Genomic DNA, 25,607 nt, shown 5'->3' on the forward strand with positions numbered 1-25,607 from the left:
GGCTCCACGTGCATGGTTTGATAAATTTCGCTCTACCTTGCTTGCTTTTCATTTTACTCAGAGTCAGTTTGATTCCTATCTTTTTCTTCGCAAGACTTCTAGAGGAATTGTATTGCATCTGGTATATGTTGATGACATTGCATTTACTAGCTCTGATACTGAGTTAATTAAGCAATTACAATAGCATCTCAAGGCCTCGTTTCACATGAAAGATCTTGGTCTCCTGCAGTATTTTCTTGGCCTTGAGGTGCAGCTTACTTTGACTAGTATGTTGTTACACCAACACAAATACACACAGGAAGTGATTTCATTGGTTGGTCTCCAATCGGACTCCCTTGGAGGTAAATCTTAAGCTTTGTCAAGAGGAAGGCGGGTTTCTATCAAATCCATCCTTGCATCAGCAACTTGTTGGGAGTTTAAACCACTTAATGATTACTCGTCCTGATATTTCTTTTGTTGGGCAGCAAGTCTGTCAACTTATGCAGACTCCCCGATATCTTCATTTTGCCATTGTCCGCCGCATTATCTGATATCTGAAGGGCACCTCTACACGCGGGTTGTTCTTTCCTAAGGAATCTTCCTTACGGTTGGTGGGGTATAGTGATGTTGATTGGGCCGGATGTGCTGATACTCGTTGCTCTGTTACTGGTAGGTGCATTGGAAGAGTAAGAAGCAAGAGAGAGTTTCCAAGTCCTCCACTGAGTCTGAGTATCGTACTGTCTTCTGCATGCTCTAAGATCACATGGCTTTGTGGGTTATTTGGTGAACTTGGTTTTTCTTAGCTTCATTCCACTCCACTTCATGTTGATAATACCAATGCCATTCAGATTGCCGCTAATCCTATCTTCCATGAGCATACGAAATATATTAAAGTCGATTGCCATTCCATACGTGAATCCTTTGGCAAACGAGTGATTACTCTTCCTCACATTTCCACTGAACGTCAAACTGCAGACATATTCACTAAAGCTATTTCTCGGCACCGGCATCAGTTCTTGGTTAACAAATTGATGCTTCTTGATTTACCAGCATCAATTTGAGGGGGGATGTTAATGGAGATAATCTAGGCAATTAGGCTGTAAATAATGGGCTGTAAATAATGCTGATTAGGCTGTTAATAATGCTGAAAATCTGGCAGCATTTAAGTGCTGAAAATCAGGCAACAACTATGTAAGTCTCATCTATATAATCAAAGCAAACCTGATAGAAAGGGTATTCAAACCAAAATTAACAACCTTGGCCATCTATCCTTGGACAAGTTGAAACAGGTAGTTTCTACATAGAGTTTTGTGTCTAATTTTGAGTGTCTTGTTAATTGGGAAAACATCATTGTGTTCCCTTTGCTCCCCGAGTCAAAAAACAGGTAAGTCCCTTCACACTAATCCATTCCAATGCTTGGGGTCCTATTCATGTCATGTCCAAGTTGAGGTTTTGGTATTTGGTAAATATTTTCATGACTACTGCAGGAAGACTTGGTTGTATTTAATGAAATATAATTTTATTAATATCTTTTGTGCAATATGTTCTCAAATAAAGACTCAACTTGATGTGCCAATCAAGATACTTCATAGTGATAACGCTAAGGAGTACTTTAGTGTCCAAGTCACAACCTATACGACTAATTCTGGTATGATCCATCTGTCCTTCTGTGCCCACACTCCAAAATAAAATGAAGTTGCAAAACGGAAAAACAAACATATTCTTTAAGTCACTTGTACCCTATCGTATCAAATGAATGTCTCCAAAGTTTTTTGTAGTGATGTTGTTCTCACAATTTTCTCCCTCATCAATAAAATGCCATCCTCTATTCTTGGTGGTAAAATCATGAATTCAATTATCTTCCCTAACACTCCTTTGTTCTCCCTTCTTCCTTGTATTTTTGGCTGTGTCCTTTGTCCATTAGTTAACTCTAGGAATGTTGGATCCTTGTTCTATCAAATGTACTTTTCTAGGCTATTCCCATATTCAAAATGATATCGATGCTATAGCCCTACTTTACATCGATTCTCTCCCTGCTAATGTCACCTTTTTTGAGTCTACACCATACTACCTTATTTCTTGAATTCTGCTGACCTTGATAAGTTCCTTCATTTGCATATCCTTCTAGATCCCGACCTACTATTTGTGCTCAATCCTCCTATATCTTCATCTAGTTTGAGTCCTTCTCGTCACTTGGATTGTCCCAAATTATAGGCATACACATGGCGACTCAAGGAAGGAGAGCCTCCTCCAACTTCAACTACTATGCCTTTAGTTCCCTATGATCTTATTTCTCATGACGTTGATAGATCCTCTTATAACTATTCGGAAAGGTAAATGCACTTGTACCCAACATCCAATCTCTAATTTTGTTTGTTATGATTTCTTGTCACCCTCATATTTCTGTTTTGTTAGTACTTTATCTTCTATTGCTCTCCTAAAATCAATTTTTGAAGCCCTATCCCACTCCAGGAGGAGGATTGCAATGGCTAAAGAGATGAGTGTGCTACATGATAATGATACTTGGGATTTGGTACCTCTTCCTCCTAATAAGTCTGTGGTTGGTTGTCGTTGGGTGTACATTGTGAAAGTCAATCCTGATGGTTCGGTAGCTCGTTTGAAGGTTTGTCTTGTAGCTAAAAGATATAATTAGGTGAACAATTTGGATTATTCATACACATTCTCTATGGTTGCTAAACTTGCATCAATATGTTTGTTCATCTCCTTAGCAACTACAACTACTTGTCATTGGCCTTTATGTTAGTTAGATGTGAGGAATGCTTTCCGACATGGCGATCTTCAAGAGGACGTCTATATGGAGGAACCATCTGAGTTTATTGCAAAGGGGGAGTAAGGCTTAGTGTGTCAGCTTAAGAAATCATTATATGGATTGAAACTGTCTCCCAAAGCATGGTTTGGCCAATATACTACGGTAGTACTTGAGTTCGGCCTCCAACAATGTGCAATAGATCACTCTGCATTTTATCGCCACCATCCAACAAGATTTTTCTTATTGTGTGTGACAATGTGATCATTGGTGATAATGATTAAGGCATCTAGGACCTAAAGCTTTTCCTACAAAGTAAGTTTCAAACTTAGGACTTAAGACCATTGAAGTACTTCTTCAGTATAAAAGTATGATATCTTAAATGAAAATTGTCTTGTCACAGAGGAAGTATGTTCTTGATCTTTTAATGAGGTTGGGTTGTTAGGATCCACACTTGTTCATACACCCATGGATCCCTATAATCAGTTAAGTGTCAAATATGGGTGATTTGTTGCCTAACCCAAGACAATACCGGAGACTCATAGGGAAGTTGAATTATCTTAGTCACTCGACCAAATATATCCTTCGCAACAAATCTTGTGAGTCAATCTCTCAATTCCCCAAGAACAAGTCACTGGAGTGGAGTAATTAGCATTTTTAGATATCTCAAAGGTACAACAAGGAGAGTCCTCTCAAATCAGGATCGGGGTCACACTCATATTCAAGGATATACAAATGCAGATTGGGGCAGAACATCTTTTAACCAAATACCCACAGTCGTGTATTGAATGTTTGTTGGTGGTAATCTAGTGTCCTGGAAGAGTAAGAAACAAATTGTTGTAACCAAGTCAACTGCTAAGTCAAGAGTATAGTGCTTTGGCGCACGTTACAAGTGAACTTGTTTGGTTGATGAACGTGTTGGAAGAATTGGGTTTTCGCATTCTAAGCCTATGGAGTTGATGTGTGATAATTGAGCTAATATATTGCCTCCAACTCGATCTTCCATGAGCAGACAAAGCACGTTGAAGTTGATTGTCACTTTGTTCAGGAGAAACTTGTGCAGAAGCTCATTACAGCCATTCCTGTGAAGTTTGATTTTCAGCTTGCTAATTTGTTCATTTGTAACGAGCTAGGAGCATATGACATATATACTACATCTTGAGGGAGAGTGTTAATGGTTATTTGGTCATTTAGCATTTTTAGTATGTCTTACAGTTATGTTAGTAAGTGTGACTTAGTAAGGGTATTATGGTCATTAGAATTGTGCTCGATATATATTATAAATAGAGGGAGAGACGTATCACTAATTTTAGGTCTTCCATTTTGCCCAATTATTCAACAGTTCCTTTATCTAGTGATTGCATTTCACATGATGTTGATCCTCCAATTGCTTTATAGAAAAATAAACGTACATGCACACAACATCCCATCTCCAAATTTGTTTCCTGTGACTTCTTGCCACCTTTTTATTATTGCTTTGTTACTACTTTAAAGCCTTAGTCCACTATGGATTGAGGAATGCAATGGTTGAACAAATGAGGGCTTTATAGGATTACTAGGGAATTATTATCTCTTCCTCTTAATAAATCTGTGGTTGGTCTCTGCAAAGTATACTTTGTGAAAGTCAATCTTGCTTGTTCCATGGCTCGTTTGAAGGCATGTCTTGTTGCTAAGGGATATACTCAAGTGTACACTTTGGATTATTCGAACAAATTCTACCACAATCACCTAACTTATCTTAGTACGTCTATTCATTTCCGAAGCCACCACTTGTCACCAGCCTTTGCATCAGTTAGACTTGAAGAATATCATCTCGCATAGTGATCTTTAGAAAGAGGTAAATATAGAGCTACCACCTAGGTTTGTTGCGCAGAGGTAGTCAGCCTTAGTGTGCTAGCCTAAGAAATCATTATATGGCTTAATATAGTCTCCCAAAGCATGGTTTTATCATCATACTCTTGTGGTACGATTATGCTTATTGCGTATGTGGATGATAGTGTTAACTAGTGATGATCAAGGCATCCAAGGTTGAAAAAAAATTTTTTAGACTGAGTTTCAGATCAAAGATTTAGGACCATTAAAGTACTCTTAGAACTAAAGTATCGAATCCTACTATAGGAACCATTTTGTTAGAGGAAGTATGTTCTTGATCTTTTGAATAAGACTCGGCTATTTGGATCCAAACATATTGATGCAACCATGTATTTTACCATCAAGTTAGTACCAGATATGGGACATTTGTTGCTCGACCTAGTACAACACTAGATACTTGTTGGAAAGTTGAACCATCTCACAACCACTCGACTAGATATGTCTTTCACAACAAATGTGTTTAGTTAGATTCTAGATTCTCTAAGAACAAGTCACTAGGATGTGGTAATTCACATCTTGAGACATCTCAAAGCCACATTCAAGAGAGGTCTCTTATATCAAGATTAGGTCACACTTCTATATTAAGGGTTATAAAATGAAGATGGAATTTGGTCACGTTCAACATAATATCCACAATCGATTAGGTGGGTAATATACCTTTCTTGATCACAATTTGATTTCTTCGAAGAGTAAGGAACAAATTGAGGTGGCTAGGTCAAGCGTTGAGTCAGAGTATAGGGCCATGGCGCACACCACAAGTTAACTTGTTAGGTTGAGGAACATGTTGGAAGAACTAGGTTTTCCACATTTGATTCATATTCCCTCCAACTTGGTCTTCCATAAGCGGATAAAAATAGATTGAAATGAATTGACACTACTGCAGAAGCTCATAACAACCACTTATGTGAAGTTTGATTAGGATATTGCTAACAAGTTCACAAAAGCTTTGGGGGCTGGGTGCTCCTATCAAATTCATTTGTAACTGGAGGCGTGATAACGGTTAGGGTAATATGGTCATTGGAATGTATTAGACATATATTATAACTTAATGCAAGGGCCTATCATTGCGATTAGGTCTTCCATTGTACGCAATATTTCGATAGTAACTAAGTCCTATTTGACCCTACGTCATTTTTAACCATGACATAGACATGGATAACAAAGTCACCTATATATTCAAGGTAATTATAATGTTTATCCCCAAAAAGTTGAAAGAGATAGTCATTGGTACGTGTGACTGCACCTTTCTCAAACACTACTACAAGATTCAATAACATTGCAGAAATGACAGCACAATAGTAGATGTAGTTTATTGGTTATAAAAAAAAAAAAAAGCAGCAAATTTTTGTTTCAATGAGCAAAAATCCTTGCTTCTACTTATAGCAAAATTTGACCTCTTTCCTTTCACGAAAATATATTTCCTACGGTGCATCAGAAATCATTAACACATTTGCTTTTCTCACTTATGTTCTCAAAAGCCAAAAATACATCTACAAGGCTCTCAACAATGCAGCACCACAACTTGCCTGATCTGAATTAAAACTGTGTGGGCCTAAATAAGGTTGTGCACAGCTCAACTTGTGCTTGGACTATGAAAATCTGGATTGAATCTGCAGTTGGTTTTAACATGCAGGCACATGCATCCAGGCACACACCTAATAAAAATTCTTTGCTGTTTTAGCCCTAAGGTTTCATTAACCTAGTTTTGACACTAACAAACTATTATTGACTAATGGCTTTGTGCTTAAGATGTGTTCTATAGGATTTAAGCCATTGAGGTAGGAGACAAATTTAATTCATTTATTTGTAGTGTTTCTCTCTTAATTGTAATGTATTTTAATTTGTAAAATTATGTGAAAACTTAAGGCGTGGCTCTATTGGACCAAAACCGGAAAAAGGATAACAAAAGGAAGACTGAACCCTGGCCTTGTGCCAGGGGTGGTCAACTGCCCCTTCGGTCTTCCTTTTGTTCTCCTTTTTCTAGTTTTGGTCCAACATAGGGGGCGGCCAACTGGCCTAAGTAGAGGCTAGAGGCGGTTGACGAGTTTTCCAAGTTTTTCTTGCAATGGTCTTCTTCTAATCTCTAATGGCTAGTAAACGCTCGACCGGTCTAGAAGCCAAGAAGGCTCCAACAAGCAGAAAAAGCTAGTTTTCATCCAAACTCTATACATGCCCTCCTAAACCTTAAGAACACAATAAAAGCTATCCATATTGAATATCTAAAGTTTTTTTTGCTTTCACTCTCTCTTAGTCTCTCTTGGTGCTCTATTTGGCTCATCCATGAGAGAATCTCTAGAAAATTCTTGACCCTACATTTGATTATTCTTCAAGGGTTTCTTTTGTGAGCTTCAATTGTATATCTTCCTCTTGAGGAATTTCTGTTGTAAGCTTTGTTAATTTGGTTTCCTCGTCTCCATAGAAAACAAGGGTTCTAATTTGCGTGGTCTCCGTTAAAACAATGGGTTGTAAATTGGTTCTATGGTCTCCGTTAAACAAAGTAATAGTGGAACCTCAAGAGTACTGGTCTAAAGAGAGCAGATGTAGACAAGGATTCCGGACGACTATAAAAAAGTTTGTGCATTTCTCTTTCCTTCTCTTTTTGATCTAATTGATTTTATATTTGTGTATTTGCTTGATTGCTTTAAATTTTGTATCAAGCATATTAACTTTTATTAAACCCAATTCACCCCCCTCCTCTTGGGTTGCCTTTGGGCCAACATGTTTTTTCACATTATACAATTGTCCAAGAAGTGCATGATAAATCCTTCAATATTCACAACTATATGGTTCACATTAACTTGAAGATTAATAAAAAAAAAAATTAAAATGTTATATACAGAAAGGATTAACTTATTCACAACAGAAGAGGCTTCCTATAAAATCCATAGTTATATATACCAATGAAAATGAACAAATTTCCATTGTGAAAGGAATGGGTGCAACAATTGTTCAACAAGATAAATACACATGCACACGCACAACCACAAACCTGCTCATCTAAGCCAGGTAGGTAATACTTCAAAAGTTTCTGCCATCTAGTGATAACATCCCCAACGTTTCTATGCAATTCTTCTGCAAGATAAATTCACTAGGTATATGTCAACTGTAAGTTGCATTCACAGTACACATGTAAAGGTAATGATTGAACACGACATATGGCTATGGAAAATATAAACATTAATCGACACAATGGCACCACGAATAATTTGTTTATGCATACGTTTTCAAACCTACAGCGCCACCACCAACACAGCAGTGACAGCACAATAAGAAGAATCATAATGCCAGCATGCAACCAACCAAGTCATACTAGTCCCACCACAAATGTTATCCTTCTTTCTTCTTTTTCCCCCTTTTCCTTTTTTAGTCCCACCACAAATGTTATCCTACCTTTTTTCCTTTTCCCCCTTTCCCTTCTTAAAAGGCACAAAAAAGCAAGGAAAAACCTCTACTCTGCAGCGTAGAACACAGTGAACTCCCAGTGCAGAACCTACTAACAAATAAAAGCCATTTCTACCAAAGAATTGGGCCATCCAAGAAAAAAATGAGAGAGAAAGCACCAATTGTGGTAAAAATTTGCAAAATTAGTAGTAGGTATAAAAATGCGATATATTTAAGGTAAATCCTTCACGGCTAGAGTGACAACAAAACAGCCAACCATAGATTCCACATGAATGTAACGTTCATTATTAAATGGATGAGTGACAACATACGGAATATAGTAGGAAATGTTGTAAAGTAAGGGGTGGAGGAGAGAAGAAGAAAACAAAAGAAGAAAGGAAGAGGAAAAATCAGACGGTAGTTTCCTTGAGCATGTGTACAGCTCCATGTCTTCCGGCCTCTTATATATTAATAATAAAGACATAAAATATAAAAATGCCCCCAGCCAAGCCACATAATTAGTATAATAGTAGCATTATTCTCTTGTACGACTCCCCCTCAAGTTAGGGCAGCCAAGCGCACAAAGCTTCCACGTACGTGGGGCCAAGGGAAGGGGTGGACCAAAATGAGTTTATAGTACGTAGCCTTACCTCACATTTTTGTAAGAGGTTGTTTCCACGCCTCGAACCTATGATCTACAGGGCACAAGGGAACAACTTTTAACCCCCTCAAGCTAGCGGTATATAAAAGTTACCTAATCCCAATGCATCACAACAATTATACAAGGCAAGCATAAACAAAGTCTTCATGAAGACATCATCTAACTGAGCCACTGATTTTACAAATCAAGTTCTCTCACCTTCTTCAACACAGCATCCCTTACAAAATGAGGGTCAACTTCCATGTGCTTTGGTCTCTTTGGAAACACTGAGTTGCTAGCAATATATATGGCAACTTGATTATCATAAAGCATATATAGATTTCATAACCAAGAATACCATCTCTGACACGGACTTCAACCACATAAGCTCACTCACGGTGTGAACTCTAGCACTAGATCTTACTACAAGACAGCATGCCAAATTTGCATTGGAGTATCCCATGATCTCGCAGTTTCTACTACATATATAGCCCACCGTTTTCCAATAGAGCCTTTAAGATACTATTGAACCCAACAAACAGCAACGTAAACAACTTCACATTGGGATTCATGGGAGTATCAACTAGTTTAGCTCCCAACATACCAGTTTCATTGAGCAAGTTCAATGTATATTTTCACTGAAATAGTTTCTACTTTCAACCTTTCTTACTCTGTACAATCTCAATATCAAAAACGCAACCAAAAGTACCAAAGTCCTTGATATGAAATTTCATATGAAGCTATTGTTAACATATGCAATGCAATCCCGCTATATCATCAACTACTAGAATTATTGCACATATCTGCTTTTCTTACGATAAATACCCGATGATCAGAGTAGCACTAGATAAACCAAAAGTAGAGAACATCACACAAAATTTGCAAAACAAAGCTCAAGTAGACTACTTAAGATCATCCATGGCCTTACACAATCGACATACCCTACCATCCTCCCCCCTTGTGCAACTTACCTAGGAGGTTGATCCATGTATACAAGTCCCAATAAATCTCCATACAAGGCATTCTTCAAATCAAAGTGGTATAAGGGCCAATAAAATTAACTCCAACAAGATCAATATATGAACATTGTCAAGAAACAAGAGGAAAGGTCTCAAAATAGTCAATATCATATGTTGGGTGGGTGCACCTATTGGCAGGGGGCAACCAATCAAGCCCTAAGCCATTGAATGGAGTGGTCAGAAACATATTTAATCGTGTTACACGGTTACACCCAATGACATCTACAAACTCTTCACTAGGAGGAAGGTCCACCAAATCCCACGTCTCTGGAGTGGCCAAGGATCTACCTCTATATGCATTACATGCTTCTGCCAAAGCGTGGCAAGCACTTTAATAGGTAAATGAGGGATAGAAATAACGGAAATAAACAAGGCAAAAGAACAAACAAGATAAGGAACAAAAACATGAGCAATAAAATAAGAAACCAAGGACGACTAAATGGTAAGTACATGTTCAGGTACCTTTATCATGAGCAATTGCCAAAACCGAATCACACTAGGATGGATAGAACTTGAGAGATTGAAAATTAAAGGGAAAAAGAGGCAACAAAATGATGGCAATGATGTTTATGCTTGCTTTCTTTCATTCATAAGCCCCTAATTGTTTGTTTCAATCAATAACTGATAGATTTGAAAGTGCCTCCAAAGGGACAAGGAAACTAGAAATCTTTTGGACACAAAATAGATTTATCCAAGGACTCTCTAAAAATGGAAACATCTGCGCCAATAGATTTCCTAGGATTGTGAGGATCATAACATCTATACCCTTTCTAAGTTCTTGAGTACACAATGAAAACATTTAACTGCATAAGGAGGGAATGAATGTTCTTGAGGGGACACAAGAAAACAGAATTTGTCCACCTAGAACACTAGGGGCCTTCCTCTAAAAAACAAGTAGTAGAAAGGGGCATTTACACGAGTTGTAAGAACATGCATATAAAAGAGTATAGACTCGACCATGTCAAGTGATGTCTATTTTTTAATTCAGCTAATTTATTGTGCTAAGGGGCATTTACACATGATGTTTGATGAATAATCTGCAAATTAAAAAAACTGAAGCTCATTTTGAACAATTCAAGCACAATATCACAACGAAAAATTTTGAATAATAATGCCAGCTCAAATTTTTATCCCCTAGTAGAATAATAAATCCATTGAGAAATTCAAACCAATCTTTAAACTAATAGATCCTAGTCATATGTGAAAAAGCATCCACAAGGGACACAAATATTGATGACCAATTAAATTCTTGACTTTACACAAATCATAACATCTAAATGAAAAAGAGAAAACAAATAGCGAGACTTGAGAAAACATTTACTATGTCAATCAACTCTAAATGGAAAAGATGTCCTAATATACTTTCCTAATTGACATATAGAATACTCAAAAATGAGAAATATACTTGAACAAGATAAAAATTTTGTTAGGGATGATCCAAACAAGCATACCACTGATCGAAAGAGACACAATGAGTATAAATTGAAGAAGCTATACAAAACTTTATCTACCACCATAACCATTGAAATTGTATAGGCCATCCCTCTCACACTCTCGACCAATCCTCTTCAATCATGAATAAAACAATGCGAAGAAACGAAGGTCATAGATTAATTATGAGATTTTGTTAACTAAAAAAGTAATAACAATGCACTGGGGAAATTTTGACACATGTAACATAAGGAGGAAAGAGGAATAAAAGGAAACAAAAGAATATTGCCACAACAAGAATCACGTAACTAATCATCAAAAGCAACCTTGAAGGTGAAGTAGTGAGTTTCAACAATTGAAATAAAGTAGGACTACTTGTCATATGATAGAGGAAACAAAATAAATAATTGACAATGAGGAGGATGAAGAGGCAAGCAGCTCAATTGTACCTGAATAGGCCATAGTAGCACTAGATATAAAAGACTAAATTTGAAGTCATTAAACATGTGGACAAGATTATTATATTCCTCTCAAGACACCATAGACACTGTACCAAATTCCCCAATGGTGTGGCACACACTTGAAGTGTTAATATTTAGAATCAACCTCTGCAAGCAACTCATTGGCCTAAGTCGAATTTGCATGAAGATTGATCTAAAGAATGATTGTCCTTGCTGTAATGTGTGCAGACGCTAGAACTGCCACGACCAACTCCACTGATACACTACCTCTACCACAACTGCCACCCAAACATCATCCTCATCCTCCAACACTTCCACACCACAGGAAGAGGCAGTGCTAACCATGGCCCAACTATTACAAGGAGAAGCATAAGAAGAAGACTGAGATGACCACTATGAAAGACCAAATACACCACCTCATAAATTATCATTTTCTCATCCGAAAACAAAGATTTTGCTATTCAATTCACAACACACAAATACGCTTTATGATGAATGTTTTATGTCTGAGTGTAGGCAAAACAGAAAATGAATAACAAGTTCAAGATAAACTTACTCGTTGAAGTATGCAGTGCTTCTAAAGCCAATTTCATCACTGAGTAAAATATTGCACTAGCACAATCCACAGATGTCATATTGTATGATAACCTGATGCATTGATTAGGTTATGAAATTATGAGGCAAAACACTACTAAGCATGCAATCCTCCATAAATGTACAAAGTATTAAATAAAATATCATGTTCAAACAAATATTTGCAAACGAAATAATAACAAAAGAAGCATAAATAGCATTCAATGAAACTCAGTTGCTACAATGGAGAATGTTTTAATAGTAAAAATTGATGAGAAGATGAGTGACAGTTGTCAAAAATCATTTAATCATGGCAAAAAAATCAGGATAAGGCAGGCAAGAATTTTAAAAAAAAAATACTGCCCTACATAAAGCTAAATGGCAAACAAAGGCTTCAAGTAGGTGACTTGGATTAGTTGAGATGTGAGGCTTTCTTGAAATGAGACACATTAAGGGATCTATTTTCTTCTCACCTCTTCAAATTTATATACAAGATAAGTGGTGACTTTTTGTACCTCAGGCTGCCATACCCTTGATGGCCAGCTATTATAAGTGTCTTTTTACCATATATATATATATAATCTGAGTGGCGAAAGTATAGATTTTTAAGTTTTTTGTCAAATATTAAGTAGTTTAATATGGAGGTAAAAGGTTCTACGTGGTTTTCCTATTAGGAAACAATTTTACCAACAAAAGAGACTTTTAAGTCTTAAACCAAAAGTGTTAGAGATAAACAAGAGGGGAAGAAAAGAAGGAAAAAGTCAAGCGGCAGTTTCATCAAATAAATGTCCAGCTCCAGGTCCGCATCATTATACATTAGTAATAAAAAAGACATGAAAGACAAGAAACACCAACTTAAACCACATTTACTAATAGCATATTCTTTTTCTTTAACACTCCCCCTTGAGCTGGATGTGTATAAATATCACATAACCCCAGCTTTTCACAACCATTAGACAATGCACGCTTAAATAAAGCCTTCATGAAAACATTTCCCATCCATAGATTTCATAAATGCAGTCATAACCTTGTTCAAAACTGCATTCCTCACAGAACAATAGTCAACCTTAATGTGCTTTGTCCTCGCATGAAACACTGGGCTGCTAGCAATATAAATGGCATCTTGATTATCACAAAACATATCTAAGGGTTTTGTAACCAAGAATCCCATCTTCGACAAAAGAGGCTCTAAGGCTGTGACTACAGCCCACTCAAGCCATGGCTCGATATTTTTCTGCAGCACTAGATCTTGCTACAGATTCTGCTATGCCGCGTAACAAGTTATCATCCACAAATGCAAAATATCTAGTAGTACACCTTCGACCATCAACAAAGCCTGCCCAGTCTATAACAGAGTATCCTATGATCTCACAACTTCTAATACATTTTTACATCAAAACTCTACCAAGAAAGCCTTTGAAATACCATAGAATCCTACAAACAATATCCCAAAATGTGGTTGTTTTGGATTTTCTGTAAACTTCAGCAATAAACATATAGATCAACTTGCCTACCAACTACCTATGCCGACATTTGTCATCAAATTCCAATTCAACATTCCTATACAACTTCATCTTTGGAGTATTACCTGATTTAGCTCCCAAAATATCATTCTCACTTACCAAGTCCAGCATGTATTTCATCAAGAAGGATTTAATACTAACACCATTCATTCTCAATATCTTTGCTGAGATGCATTTAATACATACACCACACAATCTTAATATCATGAATATCCAAGTACTTGATTTCAAATTTTGCCTCAAGCCATTCTTTGAATTTCGCAATCTCACATCATTGTCATTTCTCCAATGATGATATAATTAACATAAACTACTAGAAGTACCATAGTAGTCTCCTTATCTCGAACAAAAATCAAATGATAAAAGTAGCACTGAATAGAATCAAATGTAGAAACCGCCATACTAAATTTATCAAACAAAGCTCGAGGAGACTACTTAAAAACATAAATGGTCTTATGCCACCTTCGTGCCTTACCCTCCTACCCTTGCGCAACATATCCAAAAGGTTGCTCCATATATACCTTTTCCTACAACCACCACACAAGAAGGCATTCTTCACATCCAATTGATGAAACGGTCAAAATTAACAACCAACAACATCAATAAATGAACAAAATTTACTCAAGAAACATGAGAGGTCTCAAAATAACCAATACCATATGTTTGAGCGTATCAATCAATCAAGCCTTAATCTGTTCAATAGACACCTTAGGACTATATTTGATGGTGCAGGCCCCAACATCACCTAACCAACTCCTTTCCGAAAGGAAGATCCACCAAACCCCATGTCCCTCGAGGAGCCAAGGCATCCATTTCTACATCCATTGCATGCTTGCACCCTAGCATAGAGAGCACTTCAACATGTGAGGAAGGATAGAAAAATAGAAAATAGATAATGCAAAAGAATGCATAGAATTAGTTGTTGAGTTGAGCTACAATTTCAAGGGGCAATTGGCAAATCCAAGTCAGGCTAGGACGGATTTCTAAAACCAAAAGTTGACACAGTGAAGGGCAAAAGAAGCAAGTGTGTCATGGTAGTTATGTCAATACCTACTTTTGTAGTTTGTAAACGTTTCTTTACTTTAGTAACATATCGTTTTTGATTTGGAAATCGTTGAGAGCTTGAGGACTAGCACAGAAGGGGGAACTAGAAATCATTGAAGGACTCAAAATAGATTCATCCAAGGAATAAACGACACTACAAAAATAAGGCGTCCCCTCAACATATCCACTAACATATTTCCTAAGAGTGTAAGGATCATAACAATGTAACATCCATACCCTTTTTAAGTTCTTGAGTATACAACAAAGATATGCTAAACAACACAATAGGAGAACTTGTCATGACCAATATGTGAACCATGGACAAAAACATATGCAGCCAAAGACACAAGACCTAACAAGAGAACATGTTTGTTTTAGGGTACATGAAAGAATAGAGAATATGGCCTCCTGGAACACTAGGAGGAATAATGTTAAACAGAAAACAGATTGTAGGAAGAGCATCAATGGAACGAATTTCAAGAACAAGCATATAAAAGAGCAAAGACCCTACTATGCTACCTAAATATCTATTTTTCCGTTCAACTACTCTATTTTCCTGAGGGGCATGTAAAAATGATGTTTGATTCAATATCCCTTTTGGCCAAGCAAAAAATTAAAGCTCATTTTGAACAAAAATTCAAGTACATCATCAGATTGAAAATTTTGAATATCACTATCAAATTAAGATATTATTTCTTGGTATAATTGGGTAAATACATCACGAAATTAACATTTCAGTTTTAACAGATAGATCTTGATCACATGCGAAAAATCATCGTCAAAGGATACTACTTTTTTTAAAAAAAAAAAAAAAAAACAAAGAAGTGCACGAAAGAAAGAAAGAAAAAACGGAAAAGAAAAAAAGCAAGGAAAAAAAGATATCCTCCGATTACAAATTTACAATAACAAAGAAACTAAACAAAAAGGGAACTTCAACGAGTAATGCAAGCCACCCATTGCAGGTCTTCCAAAGAAACATGCCACAAGAATCCATTTTCCGAACACTGAAGGGACACCAAAAATAAAAATCTGCTCCAAAGCACATTATTGGAAGTGGCAAGTGGCAACATCTTCACAAATTTTAGTGTTTCCTTCTAACTAAATACACCAAATAATAATCAAAACAATAGGCTGCAATCAAGCTTTCCTCTCCTTTCTCTTACCAAAGCCCCCACCCTCTAAACATATTAATACAAAAACATTCCAAAGAGGCTGGGTGTTACGGGGTGACAATGTACTTGGATAAGAAAGGGGAGATAATGACTTTATATGCAACTCTCCAAGCATTTTATTGATGAATAAATTATTTTTGTTAATCTTTGTACTGTTGCCTTCTTTATTAAATAAAATAAGTTGACACTACTATTGTTGTGTTTTACTATTCATCGTTGTGGTGAACTTTTTTGATCTATGGATGAATTCTACATGATTGACTCTTGCCTATATGAATTGTGGTCACCTTAATATTACTCCCAATGTTGACACTTTTGTTGAGGGATTTATGTGATTTTTCTGCTTGTAAGCTTGAACAAGAGAATTTTGGCTAACTCGGTTGGGGGAGAGATCTTAATGAGTGCTGAGCAGCCCTCTCCAATGTCAACCTTAGCAAGTCCATAATAGTTGGTATCATAGCACAATGGTCAGTCAACATGAGTGGTAACCTGAGAACTTCTAAGTTTGTTGAGACAGAGTGCATTGACGTGCTTTGAACTCCAGGAATTTGTGGTTAAATTGTCGAAAGAGCTTGAGCATGCCCATGTAAACGATAGAGGGATCCTCTATTGTCCATCCGAATTTGAGGAAAGGATTGTGGAACTACATAACCTTATTCCATGTGTAAAATCCCTAGAGATTGGACCTATAGATCTTAAGGCCTTCCATATGAATATTGAGCAATTGTAAGTCTTTGAAAGTAAGCTAAAAGAGACAAAGGTTTTGTTGCCATCGTGACCATCCCAAGGGGGAGGGCCAGTTAAGCTTAAGGCCTATTTTAAAGAGCTTAATGAGAATTTTTACATACTTGCACAACATGTCAAGGATTCCATTAGCTCTTTAAAGGAAGATCTGAAGAAAATGGGCAAGTTTTAGAACACAATAGATCAAATTCAAAACCAAGTGTAGGAGTTCAGTGCCAAGTTGAACCCAAAGGCACCAATGTCTAAGAGACAACATGGTAGATGCTAGTGAAAGGGCCTCAATAAAATTACCAGACCCAAAATCTTATGGTGGGCCTTGTGATTCAAAAGAATTGGACTACTACATCTTCGACTTGGAACATTGTTTCAAGTGCTCTCGAATTGAATTGGACGAGGACAAAGTAGTACTTTCAATGGTGCACCTTATGGACGATGCAAAGTTGTAGTGGAGAACCAAATGCGAAGACATCCAAAAGAATCGTTGCACCATGAATATATAGGATGAATTAAAACATACCACAAAGACACAACTCTACTCAGAAAATGTAGAGTGCATTGCTCGCTGCAAGTGTATGATCCACAACAGACTGGTTCGATCAAGGAATACAAACGAGAATTTCAGGTCATGATGCTTGATATTAAAGACATGACAAAGTCTGATAGATCGTTTCATATTTTATGAGGGCTTAAGACAAGGCCTAAAAATGAGTTATGAAGGCAAGAAATCTGTGACCTTCCCTCTACTCTCGTTGTCGCGAAACAATTAGATGACTACTTAGAAAACCATATAAAGAGGAAAAACCTAACTTCCACTAACAATGAGCAGAGGCTCAATAAGATGAACATGCCTACAATTGAAGGAGGGAACTGAAGGCCTCATAACTTTGGCAGTGAGAGGAGATACTTCTCATCTAAAGAGGGGCAAATATGCAATAGCTGGGAAGAAACCAACCATCTATTTCTAGTTTTCTCTGCAAAGCTCCTCATCAGGTAATTGAATGGCTGAATGTCCTGATTAGAAGGCCCCAAGAAATGGAACAGAAGCCACAAAAGAGAAAACAAGGGAAAAATAGGATATAGTGGAGGGGGGGCCTTGAATGTCAGGCATTTATCGAAAAATCACAAGACAAGGGTCTTATGCATGTTGACCTAAGACTAAATAGAAAGAATACCAAGGCGATGATCGACATAGTCGCCACTCACAACTTCATTGTTGATACCTAAGTTCGATGGATAAAATTGCAAGTTGACAAGGATTCAGGAAAATTGAAGGCGGTGAGTTTAGAAGCTTTGTCCACCATAGGTGTTGCTTCAAAGGTAGCTTGTCCAATGGGTCCTTGGTCAAGATGTGTAGACTTCATAGTGACATCTCTTGATGATTTCAACATGGTATTGGGGATAGACTTACTCAAGATTACTCAAGTTGTTCTAGTACCATTGCAAACTACCTCTTGATGAGGGATACACCTTGTACTGTGCTAGTAGCCTGTAGCGCTTTAAATGAAAAGAAATTGCTCTTAGCCCTTCAAGTTAAAAAAGGGTTGAAGAGAAGAGAACCCTCATTTTTAGTGTTTCCAATAGATCCAAGTGGCAAAGAACCAAGTTTTGTGTCCGATTGGAATTAAGGAAATTCTTGAAGAATTCAACGATCTGATACCAAATCAGGTGCCTAGGTGTTGCCACCTTGAAAGCAGGTGGAGTGGTGGACCATGAGATTCAACTTCTTCCTAGGGTAAAATAGCATGTCCAAGCTACTTACCATATGGTTCCACTTTGAAGGCAATTAAATGAGTTACTTGAACATGGGTTTATTCAACCATCAAAGACACCCTTTGGAGCCCTTGTTTTGTTCTTAAAGAAACCGGATGGGATCTTACGCTTGTGTGTGGACTATCGAGCCTTGAATAAGGTGACGATTCAAAATAAGTACCCCATCCCCCTAATAGTAGATCTCTTCGACCAATTAAAAATCACCAAATATTTTACCAAGATGAATCAAGGATTAGGGTACCACCAAGTGCGCATTCTTGAGAGAGATGAACTAAAAACCACTTTTGTTACTAGATATGGAGCATTTGAATTTCTTGTTATGACTTTTGGACTAACAAATGCACCTGCCACTTTTTGTACATTAATGAACTAGGTTATTCGGAGCCATCTGGACAAATTTGTAGTGGTCTACCTCGAGGATGTTGTAATGTTTAGATCAACGATACCTAAACACAAAGAACATCTATGTCAGGTCTTCCAAATGCTCAGGAAAATTAGTTGTACCTAAAAGGGAAGAAATATGCCTTTACTCATAAATGTATCAAGTTTTTGGGGCATTTTATTAAGGAAGGGCAAATATGAATGGATCCAACCAACCACTGCCATACTTCAGTGAGCCACCATAGCAAGTTCATAAAGTGATACTCCACAAAATTCGTACCGTTGATAGACTTGTTGAAAAAGGGAGTAAACTGGTGTTGGTTGGAAGATTGTGAGTTTGCATTCAATGAGCTGAAGAAGAAAATTACAAGGGACCCAAAGTTAACCCTTCCTTATATAATGAATTCATTTGAAGTCCAAGCAGATGGATATAATTTTACATTAGGAGGGGTTCTTCTGCAAGGTCGTCTGATTGCATTTGAAAGCCGAAAATTAACTAGTGCAAACCAAAACTATACATCCCAAAAATAAAGAACTTCTAGTTGTGATACACCACCTCCGTGTTTGGAGACACTTACCTCTTAGGGTCCCGATTTATGGTCAAGAAGAACAACATAGTAGTCACTCACTTTTTATCTCAACTAGGGTTAACTTCGATGGAAGCCTATTGGCAAGAGCAACCACCAAAATTTCATTTCCACTTTGAGCATAAGGCAGGACGAACAAATTAAATGGTTGATTCTTTGAGCAAAAAAATAGAACTGGCAACACAAAAATTGGTAAGCCATTGGTCAGCTAGCAAGGCTACCCTATCAATGAAAGACCTTATTAGAAAACTTTTGAAAGTAGGCCAACAGGCCAAGCATTGATGAAAGTAGTGGAAGAAGGGAAAGCCTAACAATTTCTTGATAGAAGACAACCTTTAGATTGCAAAAGGGTGGAAACTATTTGTGCCTAAATCTGAAAACTTATAGACGACATTATTAAACTAGTGTTATGACACTTTATTGGCCAGACATATAGGATGGCAACAAACTCATGCCTCGATCAAGTAAGGGTACTATTGGCCACAAATGGAAGATGATGTGATGGGCTATATGAAAAATTTCTTGATTTGTCAATAAGACAAAGTTGAGAGGAAGACTCCGGGATGTTAGAGCCTCTGCCAGTACAAAAAAGGCCATAGGATAGTACCTCCTTAGATTTCATTACCTCCTTACTTAGTGGAAGACCATGATACAATTCTGGTAGTGATCGATTAATTCTCGAAGTATGTGACCTTCATGCCCATTTCAAAACCATGTTCTGCAAAATAGATAGCTTACTTATTCTTTAAGCATGTCTTGAAATATAGGGAGTCCCAAAGAGTCGTATCAACAATCGGGATGCTAGATTCATTAGCAAATTTTCAGGTCAACTCTTTCGCTTAATGGGCTTGAGCCTCAACTTTTCCACAAGCTACCACCTGCAAACAAATTAGATAGAATGTTTTACTAGGTTGTTGAAAAAATACATGCGACAATTTGTGAACACTAACTAGAAAAGTTGGGTTTCACTATTGGACGCAGTACAATTCTATGCAACAACTAATAGAAGTCCTTTTTAGATTGTGGTAGGTCAACAATCGGCCCTCCCACACACCCTTAATGGCTATGAAGTAACTTGAGCTCAATTGGAAAAAACTTCAAAGCATATGAAGAAATGTCCAGACAGAGGGAGACATCCACAACAAATTGAAGATAGGGACCTTATGCTAGTGAAAGTGCCACCATAAACATTTTAGTTCCTTCGCACCAAGGACAAAAGACTCCTTCAAAGATATGAAGACCCAGTCAAGGTGATAAAAAAAGTTGACATAAAACTTACCGAGTTGAACAGCCAAAGTGGATGAAAAGCCATAGACGACCAGTCCATTTTGTTTTCCATGTCAGCAACTTATAGCCATCCCATGTAGATGAAGAAGATCTTGGTCAACAAAAGTCAAGGAGCTCAACCATTTCTAGAAAAAAGACTACAACGAGAAATGTTGAAGAGACCTTTGCAAATAGATTCATCAACGAAGAAGGTCATCAACAAGAACAATACTTGATTAGATGAATAGGGTTGGGAGGAGAAGAGAACAACTAGTAGAACATCGAAGACCTCTACCATGCCGCACAAAAGATTCAAGATTTCTAAGGCAGCAACAGCTCAACCAGAAGATTGAAGACCTCTTATAGCAAATTGACAAGGACGTTGGTAAAATGAGTGGGGAAGAATGTTAAGGGGTGACAATTAATGGGATAACAAGGGTGAGATAATGACTCTATATGTAATACTCTAGGGATTTGTATTGATAAATAAACTATTTTTGTTAATTGAATAAAATAAGTAGACACTATTATCGTTGTGTTTTAGTATATATGAACATGGTGCACTTTGTTGATCTATGGATGCTTTCTACATGACCAACTATTGCCTTTATAAATTGTGGTCGCCTTAATATTACAATTAGTGCTACCACTTTTGTTGAGAGACAAATATGATTCTTGTGCCTACAAGCTTGAATGTGTGAACTTTGGCTGATTCAGTTAGGGGACAATTCTCGATGAGTATTGTGCGGCCCTCTTTGTGGGTCCTTCACATTGGGCACACCAAGTTTTCTCCAAAGACTCGTGAGAAGGGACAAATGTAAAAACAAGTGAAAGTAGGTTTCCATGCTCGAAGCAGAGAACGCAAATATTAGGAGATAGGACCTGGGTCTTCAAGTCTAAAAAAAGATCATTAAAATTGATTTTCTCGAGAATGGTGCTCAAGAAAAGGGCCTTGATCTTTGAAGCAACTTTATCTTTCCAAACTAGAGAATAAAGGCCAAAGAGAATGACATTAGGTAAATGGGTAAATAAGAGGGGAAAAAAAAATTGCACGAGAAATCCCAAGGAAAATCAAGATTTCAAATGCATTTATCACTCCCACCTAGGCATGAAATGAATAAAGTATAATGCTGAAAGAAGCAAGCTCATTAGTTTCTCCCTCATTGAGATCCCTTCCAAAATGAAAATCCCATGAAAAGCTGCCTTCTTGCAAATGAGAAAGGCTGCTATAGACAACAAAAGGAAGGAAACCAATAACCAAAGGCACTCCTTATTACCCACTTTATAACAACGTTTATATATATATTTAAGACACAGATTTCTCTAGAATAGAGAAAGTCATATTAATTCCAACAATAGCATCTAACCCATTCCATGAAAAAAAAAAAAAAAAAATTATTGCGAATAGCCTTCTGCAAACCAAAGTTAGGTTCTAAGAGAAAACACCATAACCACTTCCCCAGCAAGGAGATGTTTATAGACACCAAATCACCTAGACCAAGGCCTCCTTCCCTTTTAAACCTACTCACAATGTTCCACCCAACTATGATCTCCCTCACGCTCACCATCGCTCAACCACCAGAAAGCCCTCATTAACACATTGCACAAAAGGATAAATAATGAAAAATAAATACAAGCATGAGCAAAAGTAACGCAACCCCTTAAAAGTGAAAAATGCACCTCTCCACCGTCGAAGCTCCTAGCAGACCTCTCAAATACCATGTCATAGCCTGCTAACCTAGCAAAAAGGCTAGGGTCTATGCCCAATCCAGCCAAACAACTCTTATAGAAATTAAGTTTTAACCCTGACATCTTCTCAAAAACTCATAGAATAGCAAGCACACTAAAAAGCTATTTCGTGTCCATAGAAAGAAAGACAACAATTACCATGAAACTCGCTCTAGACGAAAAAGATGTCCCATTATGCTTTCCTAATTGACAAATAGGACACTCAAAATTGAAAAGGCTTGAACATGTGCAGTTTTTAAAGGGAGGGATGACCCAAAACGAGAGTAAAAATTGAAGAAACCATATGACAATAACTTGATCTACCACCACCATCATCGAACTAGTATATTCCATCATTCTCAAGCCCTCCACCAGTCCTTTATCCATCTCATAATCTTTTACAACAAAATGAGAACAAAACAAGGTCACAGAACTGCTTTGAGATTACTTAGTTGACTAACTGATAAGAAGTTCGAGACATCAATGGAAATTTAGGAATGCATAACACAAAAAATAAGTAAAGGAAGATTATTGGCACAGCCAAAAAATGATGTAAGTGAACCATTAGTAAGACTAACCTTAGAGTGTAAAAGATAGCGAGTATCAAGAACTTAAATAAATAGGAATACCAATCAAGTGGGGAGGGGGCATCAAAATCAATAACCCAAGGTGAGGATGAAGAGGCAAGAAGCCCAACTAGTTGTAACAGACCGAGTATGGAGTTGTAGAGCCATGCAAGCAAGATTGTTATACACCTCTTGGGACATGGTAGATGATACACTTATGCCCCAAGGGAGTGTCCAAGTGCAATTGAAGTGTCAAAGACTACAATATGCTCAAGAGCTCTACTCATGAATTTGATTGTGGATGCATTGAAGCTTAAGGCTCAATGCAAATAGAAACTTGACAACCAAGAACTCTGCCCATTGCCTTTTAACAATCTCAATGTCGGAACTATCTCATTAACAAATGTTGAGTTCCTCCCACATGCCCTTCGTAGACAAGAAATACATCATTCTCTTTCATCCAATCTTCATAATCCTTGGATTCTAGATAAGAAAGAGACTGCAATAGATACTTGGACTTCTCTTTTGGGTTAATATACACACGCAAAACAGGGAGATATGGATGCCAACCAATTTGATGGTGGTGATAAGTACATTAACAGTATAAACAAGGCTCTCTTTGTGAAAACCATCGAAGCCATCCTGAATACACTACAATCAGCACACACCAATATTGAAATGAATAACATGGGAACAACACAAAATGAAGAAGCACACATTGGCACAAAAACTTCAAAGATCTAGAACTTTAAGAGGCACTTATGACACAAAATATAGGTCAAAATATCCTAGGATTAGGAGTTACTATACTATGCAAAACAGCGCAAACCACAAAAGCAACATAAGCACTCAATAAACTACCCGGTTTGGTAGTATCCGACACATACAAGACACTTAGGTGGCCAAGTTAGTGGCCAAGTTAGTGGACCAAGTTAGGGGTTTTCCCCCAGTAAACATTGTTAGAAGCGAAGGGTAGGGGGTAGTGGAGGTTTACTTCGGTTTATGGCCCTCTAGACATACTTTTAGATCTCAATTTTGAGAAGAAATGAGAGTGTAATGGGTCGTGTTATCCTAGATGGGTGATTGGGGATGACTTTAATGTTGTGAGATTTGGGAGGAGGTTTTCGACTAGTATGCAACCTTTTGATGGCTTCATTAGAGACTATGGTTTGAGAGATAATCAGTTGCAAAATGCTCTATTTACTTTGTCAGTAGGGGATACAATGTAGTAGGTCAAATCATTTTCATTCACTAAAAAGTTTGCAAGGATAAATTTCTTGATCTCACTTAGATATTCAAGTTGGGCCTGTTTCTTATCATCTTCTTGATTGGTTGGAGCCTCGAAAGATTAGTTGGGGCCTTACTTCCTTTTGGTTTGAGAATATGAGGATGGACCATCATGGTTTTCATGATTTGCATACGGAGTCTTTGACTAGTTGTCATGTTGCTAGTTGGAAAACTTTTCAGATTTATGAGTTAAAAAGTGGGATTTAGAGGTGTTTGGAGAAGTTAGAGTTTTTAAAAGGGAGCAGGGGAATCTAAATGGGCTAGGGCTAGGGACTGCAAATTTGAATTTTTTTCATAAGGTGGCAAATGGGCAAATGAGGTTACTAGCTACAGATGAGAGAATGATAGCAAAAGAGGTCATTGATTCTTTTTTAGAAGTTTGTTTTCAAAGGACAATTTAGAAAGACCTACGATTAAGAAGTTGGAGTGGAGTCTTATTTCAAATGTTCAGATGTCTTTCATGGAGAGGCCTTTTAATGAGGTGAGTGTTAGGGTGGCAGTGATTAGTCTTAAAAGAGGCAAGGATCCTGGGCCCTATAGGTCCAATAGAGCTTCTTTTCAGCAGTTTTTTGGAATGTGGTAAGAAGGATTTAATGAAGGTTTTTTATGTGTTTCATGGTTAATAGTAAATTGGGAAGAATGAATTCTACCTTATCTATCTTGTGCCAAAGAAGAATAGCTATATCAAGGTTTTGAAAATTTTTGGCCTCACAGTTTAGTATCTAGTACATATAAAATCAAAACTAACGTTTTTGCTGTTAGTTTAGCATATAGGAGATATTATTTCTCTTGTACATAGTGCTTTTGAGAAAGGGTGGCAAATTGTGGACGATATCTTGGTGCTAAAGAGGTATTGGAGGATGTTCATTACAAGAGAGTATGCCATCATAGTTAGATTAGAGTTTGAAAATGCTTATGATAGCGTGGGTTAGGCTTTCTTGGATAGGGTGCCTAGGAGGACAGGTTTTGGAGTTGCTTGGGGAAGTTGAATTAGTGGGTGCTTGCTTATTTTTCAATGATTATCATTGAGCAGCCTAAAGATTGGTTCTCTTCTTCTAGGGGAGTTAGGCAAGGGGATTCATTAACCCCCTTTCTTTTTGTCCTTCTTGTGGATGTGTTAAGTAGAACGATAGATAGGGTGGTAGCTAGGGTGGTTGTGAGAGGTATTGAGGTGGATGAGTAGCTTGTGTCTCATTTGCAATTTGCAAATGATACTATTATTTTGTTAGATGAATGTGTTGACTTTTTGTTAACACCCTCATTGTTATTACAAATTTTACAGTCTCTACATTTAGAATTAATTTAGGAAAAGTGGTGGCCCTATTAATGTTAGTCCTTAGAGATTTATGAGATGACCTCCCCAGCTCAGTGAGTGTTGTTTTTAGAGTGGCCTTTGATTTATCTAGCAGTTCTTTC

At 37.3% G+C, this 25,607-nt stretch overlaps 1 protein-coding gene across 1 annotated transcript in view; it reads right to left on the reverse strand.

The window, feature by feature from the left end:
* The window catches only part of LOC131153477 (uncharacterized), a 154,538-nt gene that overhangs the window by 38,002 nt on the left and 90,929 nt on the right, over positions 1-25,607 (reverse strand). The window contains exons 11-12 of the mRNA XM_058105817.1: positions 12,107-12,198; positions 7,608-7,690 (exon numbers count right to left, since the gene is read on the reverse strand). Of these exons, the coding sequence (XP_057961800.1) occupies positions 7,608-7,690; positions 12,107-12,198 (175 nt within the window). The remainder of the gene's footprint in view (positions 1-7,607; positions 7,691-12,106; positions 12,199-25,607) is intronic.

Source organism: Malania oleifera, chromosome 4 (genome assembly GCF_029873635.1).
Source record: "Malania oleifera isolate guangnan ecotype guangnan chromosome 4, ASM2987363v1, whole genome shotgun sequence".
Classification (NCBI taxonomy): Eukaryota; Viridiplantae; Streptophyta; class Magnoliopsida; order Santalales; family Ximeniaceae; genus Malania; species Malania oleifera.